Source organism: Entelurus aequoreus, linkage group LG07 (assembly GCF_033978785.1).
Source record: "Entelurus aequoreus isolate RoL-2023_Sb linkage group LG07, RoL_Eaeq_v1.1, whole genome shotgun sequence".
Classification (NCBI taxonomy): domain Eukaryota; kingdom Metazoa; phylum Chordata; class Actinopteri; order Syngnathiformes; family Syngnathidae; genus Entelurus; species Entelurus aequoreus.
Window position 1 is genome coordinate 44,994,785 of NC_084737.1, and position 21,225 is coordinate 45,016,009.

The following is a 21,225-nucleotide window of genomic DNA, read 5'->3' on the forward strand; positions in this document are numbered from 1 at the left end:
TTTAACGCACACGAGTTAGTATTTTTTAAACTGCTGTAACGTCACTGTGTTACGAAAATTGAGCTATAAATGCTGCATTCAACAGTGCAACCACCTTGCTAGAAGCTATGATACTGTAATAATCCCAGGAATGCAGGCTCATACGACTTCTTTGTTTGTCTTGTCTTTATTGCACAAGATGTAATTTTGTCGGGAAAAAGGTTAGACTCTAACCCTTTTCCCGGCAAAACTCGAACCACCACTTATTATCAACGTCACTACCCTATCCCTCCCGGAAGTCCCGCCCCCCAGCCAAAGTCATTGGCTAACACCCCGTAGCCAGCCGCTACAATACTCACCTCCACCGAGTTGAGTTGAGTTTGAGTTTATTTGCATCGCAAGTGATAAGATACACTTTATACATCCCATAGTGAAATAACAATGATAGAAATAAATGTACAGAGAACATTGGAAGTGGAACAATATAAATTACTGAACAAACACTGCTTCAATATAATATAGAGTTTTACATTTAAGAAGTCACACTGTATATTCCAGCAAACTTTGTCTGTATTTACATAGTATTGGAGTGTCGAAATGACAAAACGAAAACCTGGACAACGATGGAGAAGAACTGGTAAAGAAGTCGACTCAAATAAACGATCAAGAAGGACTGTACAATTGGTGAGTAGACTGGCATAGTGGTGGTGCATTAAGCTGGAAGCAGATATAATATGTGATACTTTATTTTTCTTCCTGCAGTCATTCCGTCCTGCAGCCACCAATGTGAATGTGGAGACTGATGAGAAATGTCTAAGTAAGTTATATGTATATGCGTGTTCTTTGTTTATGTGAATTAGTTCTGATTGAGATTTACAGACCAGATAGATGGATAAAAAGCTGTCCACAGTTTGTCAGGAACAAGCATGGAAATATTGCTTTCTTTTACCCTGAATACAGTAGCATTACGTATGAAGAATGAAACTTGAAATATGAGTTATCTCAGCATGTGTAATTAATCTTCTTTGAACCTTTTCATCTTCAAGTTAATGCTGGTAAGTAACATCAGATCATGATTAGGGATGTAACAATATCAACATTTCACGGTATGATATTGTCACAGTGTTAAAGCCACGGTAAGATATTGTTACAAAAATGTCAGTGTGTTAAATGAAGTGGCAGGAGTGTTTAGGATAAACACACTTACTGTAATTGAACACAAACACAATGTTCATATGTTGTAGTCCTATTTATTATTATAAACAGGTATTTTAAGTGCAAAGGAATGGTGCAAAATCATCCAGAATTTCAAGTAACACACAAAGACAAACAAAAACCAAAACTTTCAAATAAGTGTCTTTAAACTGACATAAACAGTAAACATTCAGTGTAACAAATGTAAAACAATAATGTTTCTTCGGCCAAGAAACTATATTGTGTGTCTGGTAAGGTTTTTTTTAATACAACTTGGTATGAGTTTGGATATGATTACTTTTTGAGCACATTCAACAATACTGCGATGATAATGCAAACAGTGATCATTTTGGTCACAGTAACGGTGATATGACATTTTGATATTGTTACATCACTGCTGTTTAGTTTAGTGTCTTTAAACTTTTAACTTCCTAAGAAACTGTCCTTTGCAGTGGACATTTTTGTATTAGTTTGTAGAATACTGATTCTTAAGAGTTACAGGTAACTAATAATTTGACTTTTAATCATGTAAATGCCTCACAAATGGATATTTTCCTTTGCTGGCGTCTTGGTTTCACGTCAACAATATTTTCCAAAAACGGTTCTAACATATAACTCATTCTAATATATTACTCATATTCCCTAACTTATTGTAGACATTGTGGTGTGTAGTGTCGGCACATTTCTTATTTTGTGCATTTCCTCTGGTGAGCTGCAACGGCTCTGGGTCAACTTGGAAATGGTCGGGATGAACGTGGCATGCTTTACCTTGCAGTATGCAGACTTTATTTTAGTTTAATTTAACACGGCAGTTATAGGCACAGAGATATTTCACAGCAACAATTCCTCGGATCTACGAAGCACTCCTGCACACTTCCTCTATTTAATGTCCCCTGTTTGAACTGTGTTGTCCCACACTGCGCGGGTTATCATGGGAGATCGAGTTTACTTCTCAGATCAGCCCACTTAATATTGTCAGAAAAAAACACACTGACGAGAGATCTCGTTTGATAGCGTCACACATCACGGCATTATTGTGAGAATGTTGAAGCCAAAATAACGCAATATTTACAATAATGTTGCATCCCTCGTCAAGATCCTTTCTCATAGGTTTGGTTTGCTGCTGTGTATTTACTAATAATTGGCATTGTTTATCACTGAAGTTCCACACTTTCTTTTTAAAGTGTGTGTTGTATTGTTATGAGTTACATTTAATACTGTGGATTATGTGTTACCACAAACACAGAAGATATGTAAACATAAACTATAATGCGATCAAGATGTGGGGAAAAAAGTAATTGCATTCCATTAGCTGGATTTGTAAAATGTGTTCAATTTATGTCATCTTGCTTCTTGTTTTGCATGTTTTCTTCTTTTTTTTAAATAATTTTAATCTTTTGAGTTTTTTGGTTCCTCTTCTTTGTGTCAGGAGGTAGCAGCAGGGGAACACTGCAGGAGGCGGTGCCTCCTGAAGGAGCCCAAAACACTGCTCTTTAAATGGAACACATCCAACCTCCAGGTGTCCATGCAGGATGTACCACTCTGGAACATCAAGCCTCTCCCTACCTGCCAAGTACACCCACCGTCTTCTGTGTCTGACTAATGTTTTGTCGTGAATTTTGTCACAAAGCAAATCCTGCTAAAATATGACACATTTTTGAGTGTAAGAATGTGAGCGATATGCTGAGACTTTATACGTTTTATCCTTGTGACAAAATGTTATAAAAAACCTTTAATGATTTTTATTCTATTTTAATTTCAGCACATGAAAATATTTCTACTTTTGACTCTATCAAAGACAATGGAAAACCATTTTCCAGATCAGCCCTCATAGATCCTCCTGATGGCCTAACAACTGAACTACATGTCGATGCTGAGTATGAGCCATCTCAATCATTTGAGGAAGCTCTCCCTGATATGGGGGATTGGATGTACAATGACGGACATACGTTTAATGAATGATTTGAAGATAGTTTGAGTGAGGAGTGTGCAGAAGAGTCAAATTTCTAGGACACAACAGACAAACCAATATATGACAATGCATCATTAACCGTTTCAGAGTGCCTTCTGATCATCATGGGTTATGTAAACTGTCATAAAGTCACTGATTAGGCCCTAAGCGATTTGCTCAAAATGTTCAAGTTGCTTTGTCCCGATAGTCTGAATACAGACTGCTTAAACAGTGCACAGAAGTTCAAAAACTTTTTTTTATCCCGCTCTTCATCATCGCCTATTTTATTACATAAATACTGCAGTAATTGTTTTGGGCCGTTAGAAAGTAAACAAATAAAATGCCTGTCTTGTGGGGCCAGTGTGTCAGAAGAAAGATCCTCATCCTTTATAGAGGTTCCAATTAAGGCTCAAATAAGGTCATTGTTCCTCAAGCCAGGTTTTCAGGAGAAGCTTAACTTTAGATTAAGCAGAAAGAAGGCAGATGCTAACAACATTGAAGCTATATATGATGCAGAAGTTTACAAACAGCTTGTCGATAGGGGTGGTCCTCTTAGTGACCCTAAAAACATCTCACTTACTTGGAACACCTATGGGGTACCTATTTTCAAATCTTCCAAGTTTCCAGTGTGGCCTTTTTAATGTAACGTCAATGAATTAAGCTTCATGGAACGCACAACAAGAGAGAATATGATATTTGCTGGACTTTGGTATGGGGATTCAAAACCATTCATGGTTACCGTATTTTTCGGACTATAAGTCGCAGTTTTTTTCATGGTTTGGCCAGGGGTGCGACTTATAGTCAGGAGCGACTTATGTGTGAAATTATTAACACATTAGCGTAAAATATCAAATATTATTTAGCTCATTCACGTAAGAGACAAGACGTATAAGATTTCATGGGATTTAGCGATTAGGAGTGACGGATTGTTTGGTAAACGTATAGCATGTTCTATATGTTATAGTTATTTGAATGACTCTTACCATAATATGTTACGTTGACATACCAGGCACGTTCTCAGTTGGTTATTTATGCCTCATATAACGTACACTTATTCAGTCTGTTGTTCACTATTCTTTATTTATTTTAAATTGCCTTTCGAATGTCTATTCTTGGTGTTGGGTTTTATCAAATACATTTCCCCCAAAAAATGCGACTTATACAGTATATGTTTTTTTCCTTCTTTATTATGCATTTTCTGTCGGTGTGACTTATACTCCGAAAAATACGGTACATTTTTGAGACCACTAAGTGACACACTGAGTAAGCTTGCAGACAATGGAATTATTGTGCAACCTGCAGAGTTGACATGTGAACCTTTTGTGTGTAAAGTGCTCACCATTGCTGGAACATGCGACTTGCCTGCTAAAGCATTAGTCCTTAATTCAGTGCAATACAATGGGAAATTTGGGTGTCATAAATGCGAACAGCCAGGAAACCGGGGAAAGAGGATACACCCATGTATTTCCATTCCAACATAGAGATCCAAATGGGCCACTGCGCACCAATTAAAAGTTTGTACTGGATAGGAAAAATCGCAAATGAAACCAAAACCATTGTCAAAGGGGTAAAGGGTCCCTGTTGCCTGAGCAAACTTAAAATGTATAACCTTATCAAAGGCACTGCCGTAGATTACACACACTCAGTCCTCCTCGGAGAAATGCGCCTTTTGAAGATGTTGTGGTTTTCTACAGAGTTTTCTCGTCAGCCCTTTAGCATGGCAAAGAATACCAAAGAAATTGACAGGCGATTTCAGGAAGACTGTCCTCCATCCTCAACTACATAGCCTCGATCAGTGGCATCTCACAGAATGTTTTTTAAAGCATCAGAATACCGGGATCTTTTGCTGTTCTATGGACCATGAATTGATTAACGTGGACCCCGACTTAAACAAGTTGAAAAACGTATTCGGGTGTTACCATTTAGTGGTCAATTGTACGGAATATGTACTGTACTGTGCAATCTACTAATAAAAGTCTCAATCAATCAATCAATCAAAAAACGGTTATTTTCCGTGGAATTCTTGCAACAATGTACTACAACCACTTCCTTCTACTAAGTGAAGCCATTTTCATTTTGTTGATGGACTCTATATCGGTTGAACAGATCCATCATGCAGAAAAACTATTGTGGAATGTTTGTTCTCAAATGGCTGCACTCTATGGTGAGCGGTACGAAACTGCAAATGTACACCTTCTTGTGCACCTGGCAGACAATGTCAGGGCCCTTGGTCCATTATGGACTCATTCATGTTTCCACTTTGAAGACAAAAATGTATATTTGTTAAGGCTCATACATGGTACTCAAAATATACCTATGCAGATGGTAAATGCAGTCTAACTTGTGCAGTCTATTCCTGTTATTTCACAAACTATTAACCCAGGGAATGTCATAGCTGAATTTTACAGACATATGACTAAAGATGATAGTTTCTGTCAGGAAAACAACGATTTGTCTAGGATTAAACTATATGGAGCATCTAGTGAACTTCCATTGGACACAGTTCACCTCTCTGCATTGCAAATACTGTACATGCTGGTGACTGCATCAATTCTGGAACAGTAGGCATCTTTCACAGGGCACACGTTAAGAGAAATTATCTCACATCAAAAATACTATGATAAAGGTAATAGAAGAAACAATTTTAGTTTTTTTTTCAAATGACGGACAAACAAAGTATGAACAGATTGATTTCTTCTTTACCATAGCACAATCATGTGCCAAATGGGCCCCCGTTCGTGAATTTAAACATGCAGGTTTTTCTTTGCTGCAAGATAGTGTAACAAATGGTACATGCAGTCATGTTATTCCCCTATTGGAAACCTCTGCCAGTACAGTAGTATCCTTGGATGACATATTGGGTAAAGTTGTTTTCCTTGACTTCACATCTATGCTTGGCATTGTGTTTGCAGTTCATTTCCCAAACACACTTGAAAAGTTTTAACTAATTAAGAACTGAACTGGCCTAAGAAGCCACAAATCAAATATTTGATCATTGTTATAAATGCTCTGAAAATACACACCGATGTGATGTTGCCGTGGATGCTGTAAACGTCTGTAAATATGTACTGTATACGGAGTGTCATTGTTGATTAAGTTTTTGCATTGTCTGTAATATTTCAGTGGCCAATATATTAAATTTACTTTTTAAATAAAACCACTGTCTTTTTTTATGAATATTTAAGCCTACTACACTACTGTATTTTAATATTAGTCCTTATCATGGTGGTTGGAGAGCCAAATGTTTTCTGAAGTGGTACTTTGTGAAAAGAGTTTGAGAACCATTGCTCTAGAAAGTTCACAAATATTAAAAGGTCTTAAAAAGTGTCTTGTGATCATATCAGTATTGTTTGGGTTCAGTTTTAAATCTCACAATTGTAGTCACTGAGTTACTGTACATGGTGTGTGTATAAGAAATCAACAAATTAAGTAGAACATTATGTAAATAAACCATATTACAAACCATATATCCATATTGCCTGAATTAATTATTTTCTTCAAATGTTGGCATTAGATAAACTGGAGTATGATTGAGGTATAATTAAATTGTGCAAATTAAAATGTATTTTACATTTATTTTTCCTAAGATAGAAAAGAGGCATATCTGACAACTCAAATGGTGAGCAGTGAGAGACAAAACCAAGTATATCTCTCACTGAGACATCATTGAGACATATTGAAACCAATACTCATCAATTTTCTTTTTGCCGAAATAGAAAAGAGACATCTGAGAACTCAAACAGTGAGTAGTGAGAAACAAAACCATGTATATCTCTCACTGAGACATAATTGAGACATATTGGAGACCAGCTCATTCATCTCTCATTTTGGTCTTAGTTGAAATCGGGAAAAGAGATAACTGTGAGACAACTTTGAGATCTCTCACAGTGCTCCCTGTGAGCCTTATTTCTCAGGAGATACATCTGAGAAGAATGAGAAAACTACTTTGGTATCGATTAGTGCTCTTTTATGTCTAGGAGATGTATATAAAACATACATGAGATCTCATCTTCAATTTTGCTTTGCTATGGGTAGGCTGAAAACTTTTATTTCCATCAAAAGATGTGGCATCCTTTTGTTCCTGAGACATTAAACTGTTCATATCAGTATAGATATCCGACATTTTTTTTTTCACCATTGATCTGATGTGTTTTCACAGTGTTTCTTTAATTTTTTTGAGCAGTGATATGTAATACTGTATATGAAAGTTCGACTCTGACCTTGCTTACTTCCTCGACGACATCTTTAAAGTTTTGTAATCAATCAGAAATATGAAGCAGCTTAAATGTGCCAAACAGGGATAAGTGTGGAGAGAGTGTTTTGCATTTTTCTCATCATGCATTGTAGATTATTTAAATGGGTTTCATTTTGAATGATGTGTTGTGTTGGGACATTTTTTATATATCCACAAAGTTCAGTGAGCAGGTTGTGTTATGTGTGATCATGTGTGTTGACTTTAGTTTATTTGTGCCATGAGTGGTAAAGGTTGTTTGGATTGAGTCATATATAAAAATGCTGTGCTGTGTACACCAGCCCACACTTTTTCAGCAGGCGAGCTGAATTTCAAATGACCAATATGTACAAAACCCAAAACCAGTGAAGTTGGCACATTGTGTAAATCGTAAATAAAAACTCAATACAATGATTTTAAAATCATTTTCAACCTATATTCAATTGAATAGACTGCAAAGACAAAAAATGTAACGTTCGAACTGGTAAACGTTATTTTTTTGCAAATATTAGCTCTTTAGGAATTTGATGCCTTCAACATGACTGATAAAGTTGAGGAATGCTCATCAAACACTTATTTCGAAAATCCCACAGGTGAACAGGCTAATTGGGAACGGGTTGGTGCCATGATTGGGTATAAAAGCAGCATCCATACAATGCTCAGTCATTCACAAACAAGGATGGGGCGAGGTTCACCACTTTATGAACAAATTCGTGAGCAAATTGTCAAACAGTTTAAGAACAACATTTCTCAACGAGCTACTGCAAGGAATTTAGGGATATCACTATCTAATGTCTGTAATAACATCAAAAGGTTCAGAAAACCTGGAGAAATCACTGCACGTAAGCGGCAATACCCGTGACATTCGATTCCCTCAGGCGGTACTGCATTAAAAACCGACATCAGTGTGTAAAATATATCACCACATGAGCTCAGGAACACTTTAGAAAACCACTGTCAGTAACTACAGTTTGTCGCTACATCTGTAAGTGCAAGTTAAAACTCTACTATGCAATGTGAAAGCCATTTACAGTATCAACAACACCCAAAAACGCAGCCGACTTCGCTGGGCCCGAGCTTATCTGAGATGGATTGATGCAAAGTGAAAAAGTGTTCTGTGGTCTGACGAGTCCACATTTCAAATTGTTTTTGGAAACTGTGGACGTCGTCTCATCCGGAACAAAGAGGAAAAGAACTGTCCGTACTGGTTATAGGCGCAAAGTTCAAAAGCCAGCATCTGTGATGGTATGGGGGTGTATTAGTGCACAACTTACACATCTGTGAAGGCACCATTAATGCTGAAAGGTACTGTACATACAGGTTTCGGAGCAACATTTGTTGCCATCCAAGCAACGTTATCATGGACGCCCCTGCTTATTTCAGCAAGACAATGCCAAGCCACGTGTCACAACAGCGTGGCTTCATAGTAAAAGAGTGCTGGTACTAGACTGGCCTGCATGTAATCCAGACCTGTCTCCCATTGAAAATGTGTGGTGCATTATGAAGCGTAAAATACAACAAAGGACACCACAGACTGTTGAACAACTTAAGCTGTACACCAAGCAAGAATGGGAAAGAATTAAACCTGAAAAGTTTCAAAAATTGGTCTCCTCTGTTCCCAAACAATTACTGAGTTTTGTTAAAAGGAAAGGCCATGTAACAGTGGTAAAAATGCCCCTGTGCCAACTATTTTGCAGTTTGTTTCTGCCATTAAATTCTAAGTTAATGATTATTTGCCAAAAAAAATTAAGTTTCTCAGTTCGAACATTAAATACCTTGTCTTTGCAGTCTATTCAATTGAATATAAGTTGAAAAGTATTTGCAAGATGGTGGCAAAGTTGCAGCAATTACACTGTCAGATATTTAAAATATAGGTGGAGTCACCCCGCGGGCCAGATTCCTTATTAATAAACTCATGACGGCTTGTGGGCCAAAATGAACAGGCCGGCAGGCCGCACTTGGCCCATGAGCAGTAGTTTAAAATCCCTGACTTAGGCCATGTCCACACGACCACGGATACTTAATAAATGCATATTTTTCTCTGCGTTTAGGCCTCTTGTCCACACGCAAACGCATGATTTAGTTTTTAAAAATGCATACTTTTGCAAACGCTGGCCAAGGTGAAGAGTTCCAAAACTCCTCAGCGTGTACACAGCTTAAACGGAGACTTATACTCCGTCACAAAAATGTTTGATGTATAAATAATTTCAATGGCATCTAGTACAAATGGCGGAATTTTTATTTTTCGTATATGTTTTTAATCTGCAAGAGGATTATAAGGGGGTCCTCTGCTGTAAGCGGTCCCTGGTCCCAAAACTTTTGAGAACCCCTGGTATAGATGATTATGATTTAGTATTTTTTGCAATTTTTGTTTTTTCCATACAGGCAGATGTGATCTACAAGATGACCATGACAGATAGGTGAGTATTGTCTTCTTACAATAATAATATTACAGTAAATATTTCTATATATCATTGGTATACATAGATTACAGTATACATTCCTAAACTTGCTTTTCCTCTGCTGAAGTTTTGCCTTTGGCTCACTCATCTCAGCTGTGGACCCTGTTGCCACAATAGCCATCTTTAATGCCCTCAATGTGGATCCTGTCTTAAACATGTTGGTGTTTGGTGAGAGCATCCTTAACGACGCAGTCTCCATCGTCCTTACAAAGTAAGAATATATTTATTTGAAATTGGTAGCTTTTTTTTTTTTTTACTTTGGAAGGCAAATATTGACACACTTTTTGCTCTTCTTGATGTTGACACAGTTGTCACCAAAGGAACTGCGAATATAAGACACTATAAAGGAAAGGGCTCAGGTGAAGTGATGGGTACTGCCCATGCACTGACATAAAGAGAGAAACAAAACTAAAATCTACAGTATCAACACGGCTGTATATGTTTCCTATAAACAAAGGCTATAGTGTTAATTCAATATCCATATATTAGCTCCAGGAATAAAAGCTATTTTAGCAATAGGAATAGCTAACTAGCACCAACTAATGAGGACAATAATTTCTGCCTCTTACATACACACCTACACACATGATCACAAAGAATCTAGACATGTCTAACAGAAACACAATACTTATCTTTTCAGTCACGTACAGCTGAATGTGGCACTCTGCTTGTTCAGTAAATTTTTTGTCATTAAAACTTAATTTTTATTTTTATTTTTATTTTTGAAGAAAAAGTCTGTTGTTCATAATAATGTCTACATAACATCACGTCCCTGGAGTTAAAGTGGCTGTTTGCAACCTTTACGCGGATGCTTAGAAGGCGCTAACTTTCCAATGTGTTTTAAGCATTAAATCAGAATCAGAATCAGAATAGTTTTAATGCCATTGTTTGAGAACGGGTTCACAAACTAGGAATTTTTCTTGGTGCAATCGTGCAACATAAAACAATATAACACATATTTGGTAATAAAAAGAGCTGTAACTGAGCTATCAGATCTTGTTATAGACTTAGAAGGAATTCAAGGAATTCAGAGGGCTGCTGTATGTCACATTTAGCTACTGTAGATGCTTAGAGGGTCCTCGTGTTCGATCATTTGCTTGTTCAAACCTTCAGGATATGCACGCGCACACAGAAAATGAACAATGTTACTGCGGAAGGGTGGCACTTGGAGTCATATATGGCCCTGCTCACTTTTTTTAAACACTGCACAGCAGACATTGCATCCTTTTTTTAATCCTTTCATATTTGAAAACCTCCTGTGCATGTACAGACACAACAAATTAAAGCCATTCAAAGCCAACGTTTCAACTAGTCCCTGCAGAAGTGTTTTACAAAGTTTAGAAACTTTGCCTCAATCTGTCACAATTAGAAGTTATAACTTCTAATTGCAATTATTTGAGATTTTAAAACATGCATAAACATCAGTCTCGCTTTGAAATGTTTCGATTTTTGAGGACGCTATACCGTAGCTACACAGCGGCACTAACTGTGCTTCCCGGTCAGATTTTATCGAACACCAGCAGCTATTGCTGTGCGCGCGCAGCTGTGTGTTGACAGCTTAGTTAGCATAGCAGCGAAGAAAACTTAACGAAAGCCCACAGCAAAGCCAAATTACTTGCATAAGATGGGTAAGTAAATGTTAAACAATTTGTGTCTCCTGAACGATCAATTTAATGCATGGTTCAACACGGTGGATGGAAATGTATAAAGTGTTTAGTACCCAGATGTGCAGCCATCGAGGAGGGAAGCGTTTGTAAACATGGCGGTGAAAGTGAATGGAATGATAATGTCAAAGTCAAAAATCCGGGATAAGTCCGTGTCAAAAGATGCTGAGACGACACAGACACTTGCACAACTTTACAAAGCTAAATAACCCCACCTCCCCCAAGGAGTATTATGTGGGTTAAGTGGCGCCAATTGCCGAAGGAGATCAATATGAGATGTTTAGTAGTAAAATCATACTATTACATACAGTCAGTACACACTAATGTATCTGTGGTAGTAGTGTACTCAGCAGTAAAACTATAAAAATATACCTTATATTATTTATATTATTTGTTCCAATAATTTCAGGTCAGCTTCTCATGCCTAATCTTTTCTCCAAGTTTATACAGCAACCAACATTAAAAGTGGATACCTGTTTAGTGTTTACACTTATCTTATTGAGGGGTGAGGAAAGCATTGGACATTTGCGAATGTCATCTTGTCATGCCTAAAAAAAAAATAATCCTTGTGTATTAGCAATATATCCATACACACCAGATACAAAATGAGCTGAGCACATTTGAATATTATCCACATCCAAATTCTGTTTGAGGCTTGCAAGCCATAATGGCCTACCTTCTTTTTAGACAATCACTATGTCTGCACACACTGTTTTTCACAACTTTGTGCAGATACAGTAGTACTGTAGATGTTTTTGCTCAACTCTGACAGCCGAAAAAAACATTACCAAAGTTAACCGTTTAGCTTTAGCAGAGATGCTAACTGTGCCTTTCACAGACAATATATTGTTGTGGTTTCCTCTACCGTTGCTGATGTTGATCTTACATGAATACACTTGATATGAAGCACACTACACCTTTTGCAAGAAAACACTTCTATGGCAAATCTGAAAATTGTTTGCTAATATTTTTTTCAATTAGTTTACACTAGAGAATTTCCTGGTGTATTTAGTTAGTTTAACCATTTTGTTTTCCAATATGAAGGAGCAGTGAATTAATTAATATACGTTAAATTCATTCTGGACCTCTGATTTTACTTTGTCATTGTATTTTTGTCCATATGGATGTGAAATGGTCTTAAATTATTTTCAAGATGGTCTTAAAAAAGTCTTAGAGAGTCTTAAATTTGACATGTTGAAACCTGCAGAGACCCTGGTATAGCTGCACAATAATTAAGGTAGCAGTTAATGTTGTGCACAATCTGACACTTGAAGCTCCAATGTTGGGTTACAGACAGTTACCAGATATATTCAGATTAAAATATTTCAAATGGTTGCTCACCATAAGTCATTAAAAGCTTGATGTGACATAAATTACCTCTGTTTGTAACCAGGATTTTGATGGTGAGAATATGGGCACAGTAAACCAAACTCACTGCTTTGTTTCTGTACAGTTGAATTTTGGTGTGTGTCTGCCATCTAGAGTCAGGTGAAGGTATTACTAATCTTGGTCAGCATTTAAAAATAAAAATAAAATCTTTCTGCTTTTTTCAGCACAGCAGAGGGCTTTTCCCGCTCAGAAACCAACATGGTAACAGGTTGGGAGACATTCTTGCAAGCAGTAAGTTATTTTCTCCAAATGTTCTTTGGTTCTGCTGCCTTGGGAACCCTCACAGGACTCATCTCTGCTCTCGTATCCGCATAGTTGGGTGGTTCTGTTTGCCTGCTATTGTCACATCTATGTCATGCAGTCTTTTTCCCTAACGTGCACATCAGTTTCTAAAACACTTTGACTTGAGGAACACTCCATCACTGGAGTTTGGCATGATGATCATCTTTGCTTACCTCCCCTATGGCCTGGCAGAGGGTATTAAACTGTCTGGTAGGTACATAACACACTTAAAGTACGACTGATATTATTTTTTTGGGGTGGGGGGTTGATTACAATATCTGAGGCTGAACTGCACCATCCTCCACCCACAGGAATTATGTCCATCCTGTTTGCTGGTATTGTGATGTCTCATTACACCCATCACAACCTGTCTCCAGTGACCCAAATCCTCATGCAACAGACACTGCGCAGTGTTGCCTTTATGTGTGGTCAGTGGATTCTCATCTCTTGTCTGCAATGCAAATTCTACGACATTATTGCTAGAGACAACGTTTTACTTCTGCCTCCAGAGACGTGTGTGTTTGCCTTTCTTGGACTATCCATCTTCAGCTTTCCTCACAAATTTGAAATATCATTTGTCATCTGGTGCATTGTAAGTACTTTTTGTTTTCTTGACATTAATCGCAGTAGTTTTTGTTTAGTTTTTTCCTCCATCAACGTGAGCATGACTGCTGTTTGTCTTTTCATAGGTCCTGGTTCTTCTGGGCCGAGCCGTAAACATCTTTCCTCTGTCATTCCTACTTAACTTTTGCCGAGACCACAAGATCACACCGAAGATGATGTTCATCATGTGGTTCAGTGGTGAGTTGATACGGTCAAAGTTTTTTGTCCGAGGATAATGGGAAGACATGTTTCGGTAAAAAAGTCTCACAATTAGACTGAGTCTGAGTCCTGTCAGAGGTTAATCACATTCAGCCTTTGAACTCTTAAGGGATAAAGGTATTTTACATTTCATCTATACTCTCCTCTTGTTGGTACTGTATTTTGCATGACTGCTTTTGATCCTAGGCATTTGAGGTCACATGCAAACTTGTTGATCTGCTGGTGAGTTGTCGTTTGCCATTAACGGGTAGATAGCATTGTCCTTCAATTGAAGTCACTTTCCATAATTGTTTTTATAAACATTTTTGAAGCCCTGTCGTTTATCAAAGCTACAATCCTAATATTTTAATGACATCCAACACCTGGTGTAAGAGATATTGTAGCTCAAGGTAAAGGGTATGATGATTGTATTCCACATTTGAAACACTTCCTTGTGGTCTAGATGATATTTATTGTATATGCTTTAGTGTACATTTTGCTCCACAGTTACATTGCAAATGAAACCACGCCGCACCCTCTCCAAATGTATCATAATTTATAAATGTAAACTGTATATATAAATATATATGATAAAGTCGTCACTGCTTTTTTTCCCCCAGACACGGTCGAAAATAAACTTAATTAACGTTATATAGATTTACCCGATCGCGACATTAGGTACACCTGCACACTCTCCAATTGATTTAGAGAGTGCATAAAACCAGCTGTTTAGCAGCATTTATCCAACTGCATGTCACACTTCGGTGTTATTTTGCACATTTCACGATTAGACGAAAATAATACTTGATCTTACTTTTTTTATGTGTTTCTTCATAGCCTGAAGCAGAAAAGGAGGAGCTTCTCTCCCTCTGGCTGAGAGCTTGACTTAATGTCTAAATGACACATCAAAACATAGCTATACTGAACAACCCTATGAACAATGGCATCCAAAACTGCGTACAAGCTCACTGCAAAATGCATTACCTTAAAATTTTACACTTTGGCATTGTTTAACACAAGTATCAAACGTTGTAAAAAAAAAAAAAAAAAAAAAAAAATGTTAGTCAGAAAATACAAAATATATACTGTAGGTGCCCTTTTAAAGATCAAGTAACTACATGTTTTTGTCACCTGTCCAATCACATTCAATCCTCTTTAAATCTCTAGTAATTGTTGTTTTGTGACAGAACAACACATTATTTTTGACTGATCATATCATACACTTGAAATAGCTTGGGTGAAATGGCATATAGGCTCATGTTTGTGTTACTTACTTAATTTCTCTTGTGTATATTCAGCCTCATACTGTATGTCCTATCAGCGAAGGTATATGGCTCTGACGTAATGAGGATTTAAAGCCTTCAGTTAATGAAAAAAAAATATGGCTGTACCTACTGGGTTCATATGTCACTGAGTTGCTTAGAATTTCAAGGTATAGGTATTATTTTCTATTCTGATAATAATAATGAGCTCTTAATATTATAATTTCACTGTTTTTATTCTTTCCTCTTTGAGGTTTGAGAGGCGCAATCCCATACGCCTTGAGCCTGCATCTTGGCCTGGAGCCCATTGAGAAGCGACAACTAATTGGCACTACCACCATTATCATTGTACTCTTTACCATCCTCCTCCTTGGGGGTGGGACCATGCCCCTCATCCGTGTCATGGACATTGAGGATAGCCAGACACGGAGGAAGAACAAGAAGGACATTAATCTCAGCAAGACTCAGAAAATGGTAAGACATATACACAGTAAGAGGTCACATTGATGCAAGCTGTGCCATCCTCTTCATCTTCTGCCATTAGAGTAGTACATTTCACTTCAGAGGGAAAAAACAATCAAAGGCTTGGAGATGGTGTGTGTGAAGGCCACAAGATTAGCACAGCATGAACCACTCATTAGGCACCCTCACTTTGAAACTAGAGAAAATGAAATAAACACCTAACTTTCTTAGTATACTTACTACTCCTAGTCATATAACTGTTATTCTGTGAGCAATATTTGCTTATGTTGTTTTTGAATTATGAATGCTGCACTCTGAGAAATCTATCTACAAGATCAATTTACCTTGTTTGTCTCTACCACTACAAACCCCTTAGAAGCAAGCTTTTTTGAGACTGTGTAATATCAACATGTTCACCTATTTAAATGTTCTTCCACGGCTCATCTTCCTTCCCTCCGTCCGTTTTCCCTCTGCCTAGTTAGTCAGCCATTCCTCTTTCATTTCGCTCTATCTGCTCCCCCTGACCTTCTTTTCTCTCCCCCGGCCTAGGGAAATACTGTTGAGTCGGAGCATCTATCAGAACTGACTGAGGAGGAATATGAGGCTCACATATACCAGAGACAGGATCTGAAGGGCTTCATGTGGCTTGATGCAAAGTACCTTAATCCTTTCTTCACCCGGAGGCTCACCCAAGAGGTAAGAGATGGCGAGAGAGACAGAAATTCCCCGTCACCCAGGAGGCTTCTTCATCACTTTGCTAGCAATACTTTGAGCCAATTACTTTTTGCGTATGTTTGTATGATGGATTTTTCAAACCAGACCATTCAGTAAAAAAAATTCATTTTACAAAATAAATAGCCACACAATTGCAAGAGGTTTTATATAGGGTCTTTTGCTGACATTCCTGCATCCACACTTGGGCAGCAGCATGTGATTTTTAACAACAGTATTTTACATTTCTTGTATGTTTGTCACCTACATTCTCAAAAATGGTGTGTATACAGTTTTTTTTTGTATTTATAACTTCTAGAAAGAATGTTTACATCTGGCTTGCGCAAAATTCTGTATTTGAAATTTAAATTCAACTCATTTGAAGGAATTTTAAATTAATTGGAATTACAGGAAGTGGAATTAAGTTAATTGCAATTCAAAACAAATTCCTTACAGCCAAGTAAAAAAAATAAATAATTTGTCACGTTTAACGCGTTAGTAACAGCTAATTTTCTGTTACGCCCACCCAGGAAGAAGAAAGTTAGTTTTCTCTTACACCCACCCAGGAAGAAGAAACATTTTGCGTGCCCACCCCATTCTCCGCCACGTCTATAAATAGTATAACATTTGCCAATAAAATAGTTAGAAGTACACCTCTGCATACCATTGTATCCTAATTGATATTGACGAAACATTTTTTTTTAGATCAATCCGCTCTATCTTTGTCTTTATCTTTTATCAGTTTGGTGGTCCTTGGCCTGGAAAACATTGACGATCCCTGAACTAGAGTATCTTTGTCATTTCAGTTTTTAAAGTATGGATTAGCTGTACATTTTTTTAAGAGCAAATAGAACGTTAAAACGGTGGCCAGAGGGTAGTAGCAGGAATGATTGGTGCAGGTAGCGTGTGAGGTCCTGAGTGGCACAGATGGCTTTCCTTTCAACTGCCTGGATTTAACGTTTTGGTCGAACATTCAGAAATGCCCAGTTGGATAAATGTATTTTCTAGTTTTAGCCTCTTTGTCTGACAAGAAAACCGTTTACACAATTTAACTGCTTTACTTTAATTCTAAAAACATGGTGGTTTGTTTGATGAGATTTATGTTGTGTGCCATAACTGCATTGGCAGGACCTGATGCATGGACGGATCCAAATGAAGACTCTAACCAACAAATGGTATGAAGAAGTTCGGCAGGGTCCCTCAGGTTCGGAGGATGATGATGAAGCAGAACTTCTGTGAAAAAAAAGGCTGACACGTTTCAACCTTGACTGTGAATATGTGCAGCATGTGAGACGAAGGCTTTAATGATAAAGTCACACGCACTTTTTTATCTTCACCTGCCATCATTTGTGGATGAAGAGTCTGCTGGGATGTGCTTCATCACTTGGAATGTTCAGCAATACTGCACTAGCAAAAGACTGAAGGCAGAAATGAATGTTTTGTACTTGAATGCCATTCTGTCTACAGCTTCCTAAGCATATGAGCCAGGTCACTGATGTTGGACAAAACATGTGAAGTTCTGTATGTTTATCATTGTTGAGGGACACAATGTTTTCTTGTCAAGAAATACAAGAGCATTTTTTCTTTTTTGCACTGACTTTAGGTACAGTTGTAGCCAAAAGCTTTGGAAGTGCCTCAAATTTGGTGTTTCAATAGCTCAGCTGCTTCTGTATTTTTTAAAAACATTATATTTGTGTCTGTTTTAGCTTGAAAAAAAACAAGCAAGTTTGGTAGGGAATCACAAAACGGAAGCAACTAAATTATTGAAGCACAAAATTGGAGCTGCTGCCGAATGTTTTAGCCATGACTGCAGTCATGGCTAAAACAAGATATTACATACACGACATGTCGTGTATGTAATATCTTGTTTATATTACGGCCACTCTACCAACTTCGCCATATATATATATATATATATATATATATATATATATATATATATATATATATATATATATATATATATATATATATATATATATATATATATATATATATATATATATATGTATATATATATATATATATATATATGTATATATATATATATATATATATATATATATATATATATATATATATATATATATATATATATATATATATATATATATATATATATATATATATATATATATATATATATATATGTATATATATATATATATGTATATATATATATATATATATATATATGTATATATATATATATATATATATATATATATATATATATATATATATATGTATATATATATATACAATGTATATTAGGATTGTCAAGTGATTCATTTTCTTTAATCAGATTAATCACACTAATTCTGTGATTAATCAAAGGCAATTTGCTTGCATAAATACAATTATCTTTAAAAATGACCCTTATATTTGGACACAAATGCAATTTTGAAGTTAGAATAATATACAGGAACATTTTCAAAATGTTATACTGAACTGCAAGTCATTGATTTGTTTAAAACCTGACGACAGTAAGTACAGTAAGAATTAATGATTACAACTAATTTGACTGGCAACATTGTAATTGTGCTTAATTTATAAAGCAGATCTCACTGGGGTTATTGTCTTTATGCTATGTTGTGTAATTGATCATTAAATATAAACGCATCCCACACACTCATAGCTCATTAAAGTGGAATAAATGACAAGCCACTAATAGTTTTAACTTGCCTCTGGATGTGTAATATCCTTATTGAATGACGACGTGTGCTCGACCTCGGACCAACTGCACTCAGTAACCAAACAAACAAACACTCTCACATAATTAGTGTGCTTATTGCAACCATAGACAGCAGAACACTATTTTAACTTTTGTACAATTAGTTTAGTTATCTGCTGCACTGATTAGAATAGAATAGAATAGAATAGAATAGAATAGAATAGAAAGTACTTTATTGATCCCTGGGGGAAATTCAGCACCACGGTTCGCTCACAATTGACAATAATAATAATAAATAATATAATATATATAATATATTATATATATAATATATAAATAATATAAATATATTCTACATATATTCTACATTTAAGTGCAGTCAAGAAAGAACATATGCATTATACAGTCTGATGGCTGTCGGTATGAAGGACCTCCTGTGTCGTTCCGTGTTGCATTTTGGGAGTCTGAGCCTTCCACTGAAGGTGCTCATTCTCTATGCAAGGTCCGAGTGTAGTGGGTGGGAGGTGTTGTTCATAATGGCTAGGAGTTTTGCTAGACTTCTCTCTGACACCACCGCCAGAGAGTCTAGCTCCACTCCCACCACGTTACTGGCCTTCTTTACCAGCTTGTCCAGTCTGTTTGCGTCCCTCGCTCTCACCCCGCTGCCCCAGCAGGCCACCACCGACTCGTAGAACATCGTCAACATCTTTGTACAGACGTTGAAGGATCCTAGCCTCCTGAGGAAGTAGAGGCGGCTATGTCCCTTCTTGTAGAGTGCCTCAGCGTGTTTTACCCATACAGCTTGTTGTCGATGTGTACACCAAGGTATTTATAATCCTCAACCATGTCCACATCGACCCCCTGATGCAAACGGGGGTCACCGGAGTACTCCTCCTCCTTCCCAGGTCCACAACTAGCTCCTTGGTCTTCGTCACATTGAGTTGGAGGTGGTTCGTTCCACACCATGTGACAAAGTCCTCCACCAGTGCGCTGTATTCCTCATCAATCAATCAATGTTTATTTATATAGCCCTAAATCACAAGTGTCTCAAAGGGCTGTACAAGCCACAACGACATCCTCGGTACAGAGCCCACATACGGGCAAGGAAAAACTCACCCCAGTGGGACGTCGGTGAATGACTATGAGAAACCTTGGAGAGGACCGCATATGTGGGTAACCCCCCCCCTCTAGGGGAGACCGAAAGCAACGGATGTCGAGTGGGTCTGACATAACATTGTGAAAGTCCAGTCCACAGTGGATCCAACACATCAGCGGGAGTCCAGTCCACAGCGGGGCCAACAGGAAACCATCCCGAGCGGAGACGGGTCAGCAGCGCAGAGATGTCCCCAACCGATGCACAGGCTAGTGGTCCACCCGGGGTCCCGGCTCTGGACAGCCAGCACTTCATCCATGGCCACCGGACCTATGCGACTCCCCCTCGCAAGGGACAGGGGAGAAGAGGAGAGAAGAAAAGAAACGGCAGATCAACTGGTCTAAAAAAGGGGGGGTCTATTTAAAGGCTAGATTATACAAATGAGTTTTAAGATGGGACTTAAATGCTTCTACTGAGGTAGCATCTCTAACTGTTACCGGGAGGGCATTCCAGAGTACTGGAGCCCGAATAGAAAACGCTCTATAGCCCGCAGACTTTTTTTTGGCTCTGGGAATCACTAATAAGCCGGAGTTCTTTGAACGCAGATTTCTTGTCGGGACATATGGTACAATACAATCGGCGAGATAGGCTGGAGCTAAACCGTGTAATATTTTATACGTAAGTAGTAAAACCTTAAAGTCGCATCTTAAGTGCACAGGAAGCCAGTGCAAGTGAGCCAGTATAGGCGTAATATGATCAAACTTTCTTGTTTTTGTCAAAAGCCTTGCAGCCGCATTTTGTACCAACTGTAATCTTTTAATGCTAGACATAGGGAGGCCCGAAAATAATACGTTACAGTAATCGAGACGAGACGTAACGAACGCATGAATAATGATCTCAGCGTCGCTCATCATCACCATCCTCAATACACCCCACTATCGCAGAGTCATCAGAAAACTTCTGAAGGTGGCAGGACTCTGAGTGATAGTGGAAATCGGTGGTGTAGATGGTGAAGAGGAAGGGGGAGAGGACTGTGCCCTGCGGGGCCCCGGTGTTGCTGACCAGCCTGT

The 21,225-nt window shown here is 37.7% G+C and overlaps 1 protein-coding gene and 1 long non-coding RNA gene across 2 annotated transcripts in view; both read left to right on the forward strand.

Annotated features, from left to right (window-relative positions):
* The window catches only part of LOC133653911 (sodium/hydrogen exchanger 8-like), a 57,603-nt gene extending 39,323 nt beyond the window's left edge, over positions 1 to 18,280 (forward strand). The window contains exons 7-16 of the mRNA XM_062053747.1: positions 9,741 to 9,775; positions 9,885 to 10,028; positions 13,035 to 13,173; positions 13,257 to 13,362; positions 13,464 to 13,580; positions 13,662 to 13,744; positions 13,842 to 13,953; positions 15,469 to 15,689; positions 16,227 to 16,373; positions 17,517 to 18,280. Of these exons, the coding sequence (XP_061909731.1) occupies positions 9,741 to 9,775; positions 9,885 to 10,028; positions 13,035 to 13,173; positions 13,257 to 13,362; positions 13,464 to 13,580; positions 13,662 to 13,744; positions 13,842 to 13,953; positions 15,469 to 15,689; positions 16,227 to 16,373; positions 17,517 to 17,627 (1,215 nt within the window). The 3' untranslated portion in view covers positions 17,628 to 18,280. The remainder of the gene's footprint in view (positions 1 to 9,740; positions 9,776 to 9,884; positions 10,029 to 13,034; positions 13,174 to 13,256; positions 13,363 to 13,463; positions 13,581 to 13,661; positions 13,745 to 13,841; positions 13,954 to 15,468; positions 15,690 to 16,226; positions 16,374 to 17,516) is intronic.
* LOC133653913 (uncharacterized) lies at positions 297 to 2,760 on the forward strand. Its single transcript, XR_009826789.1, has 3 exons — positions 297 to 663; positions 742 to 796; positions 2,603 to 2,760. It is a non-coding gene; the product is annotated as an uncharacterized LOC133653913 (long non-coding RNA).
* Positions 18,281 to 21,225: the final 2,945 nt, after the last annotated feature.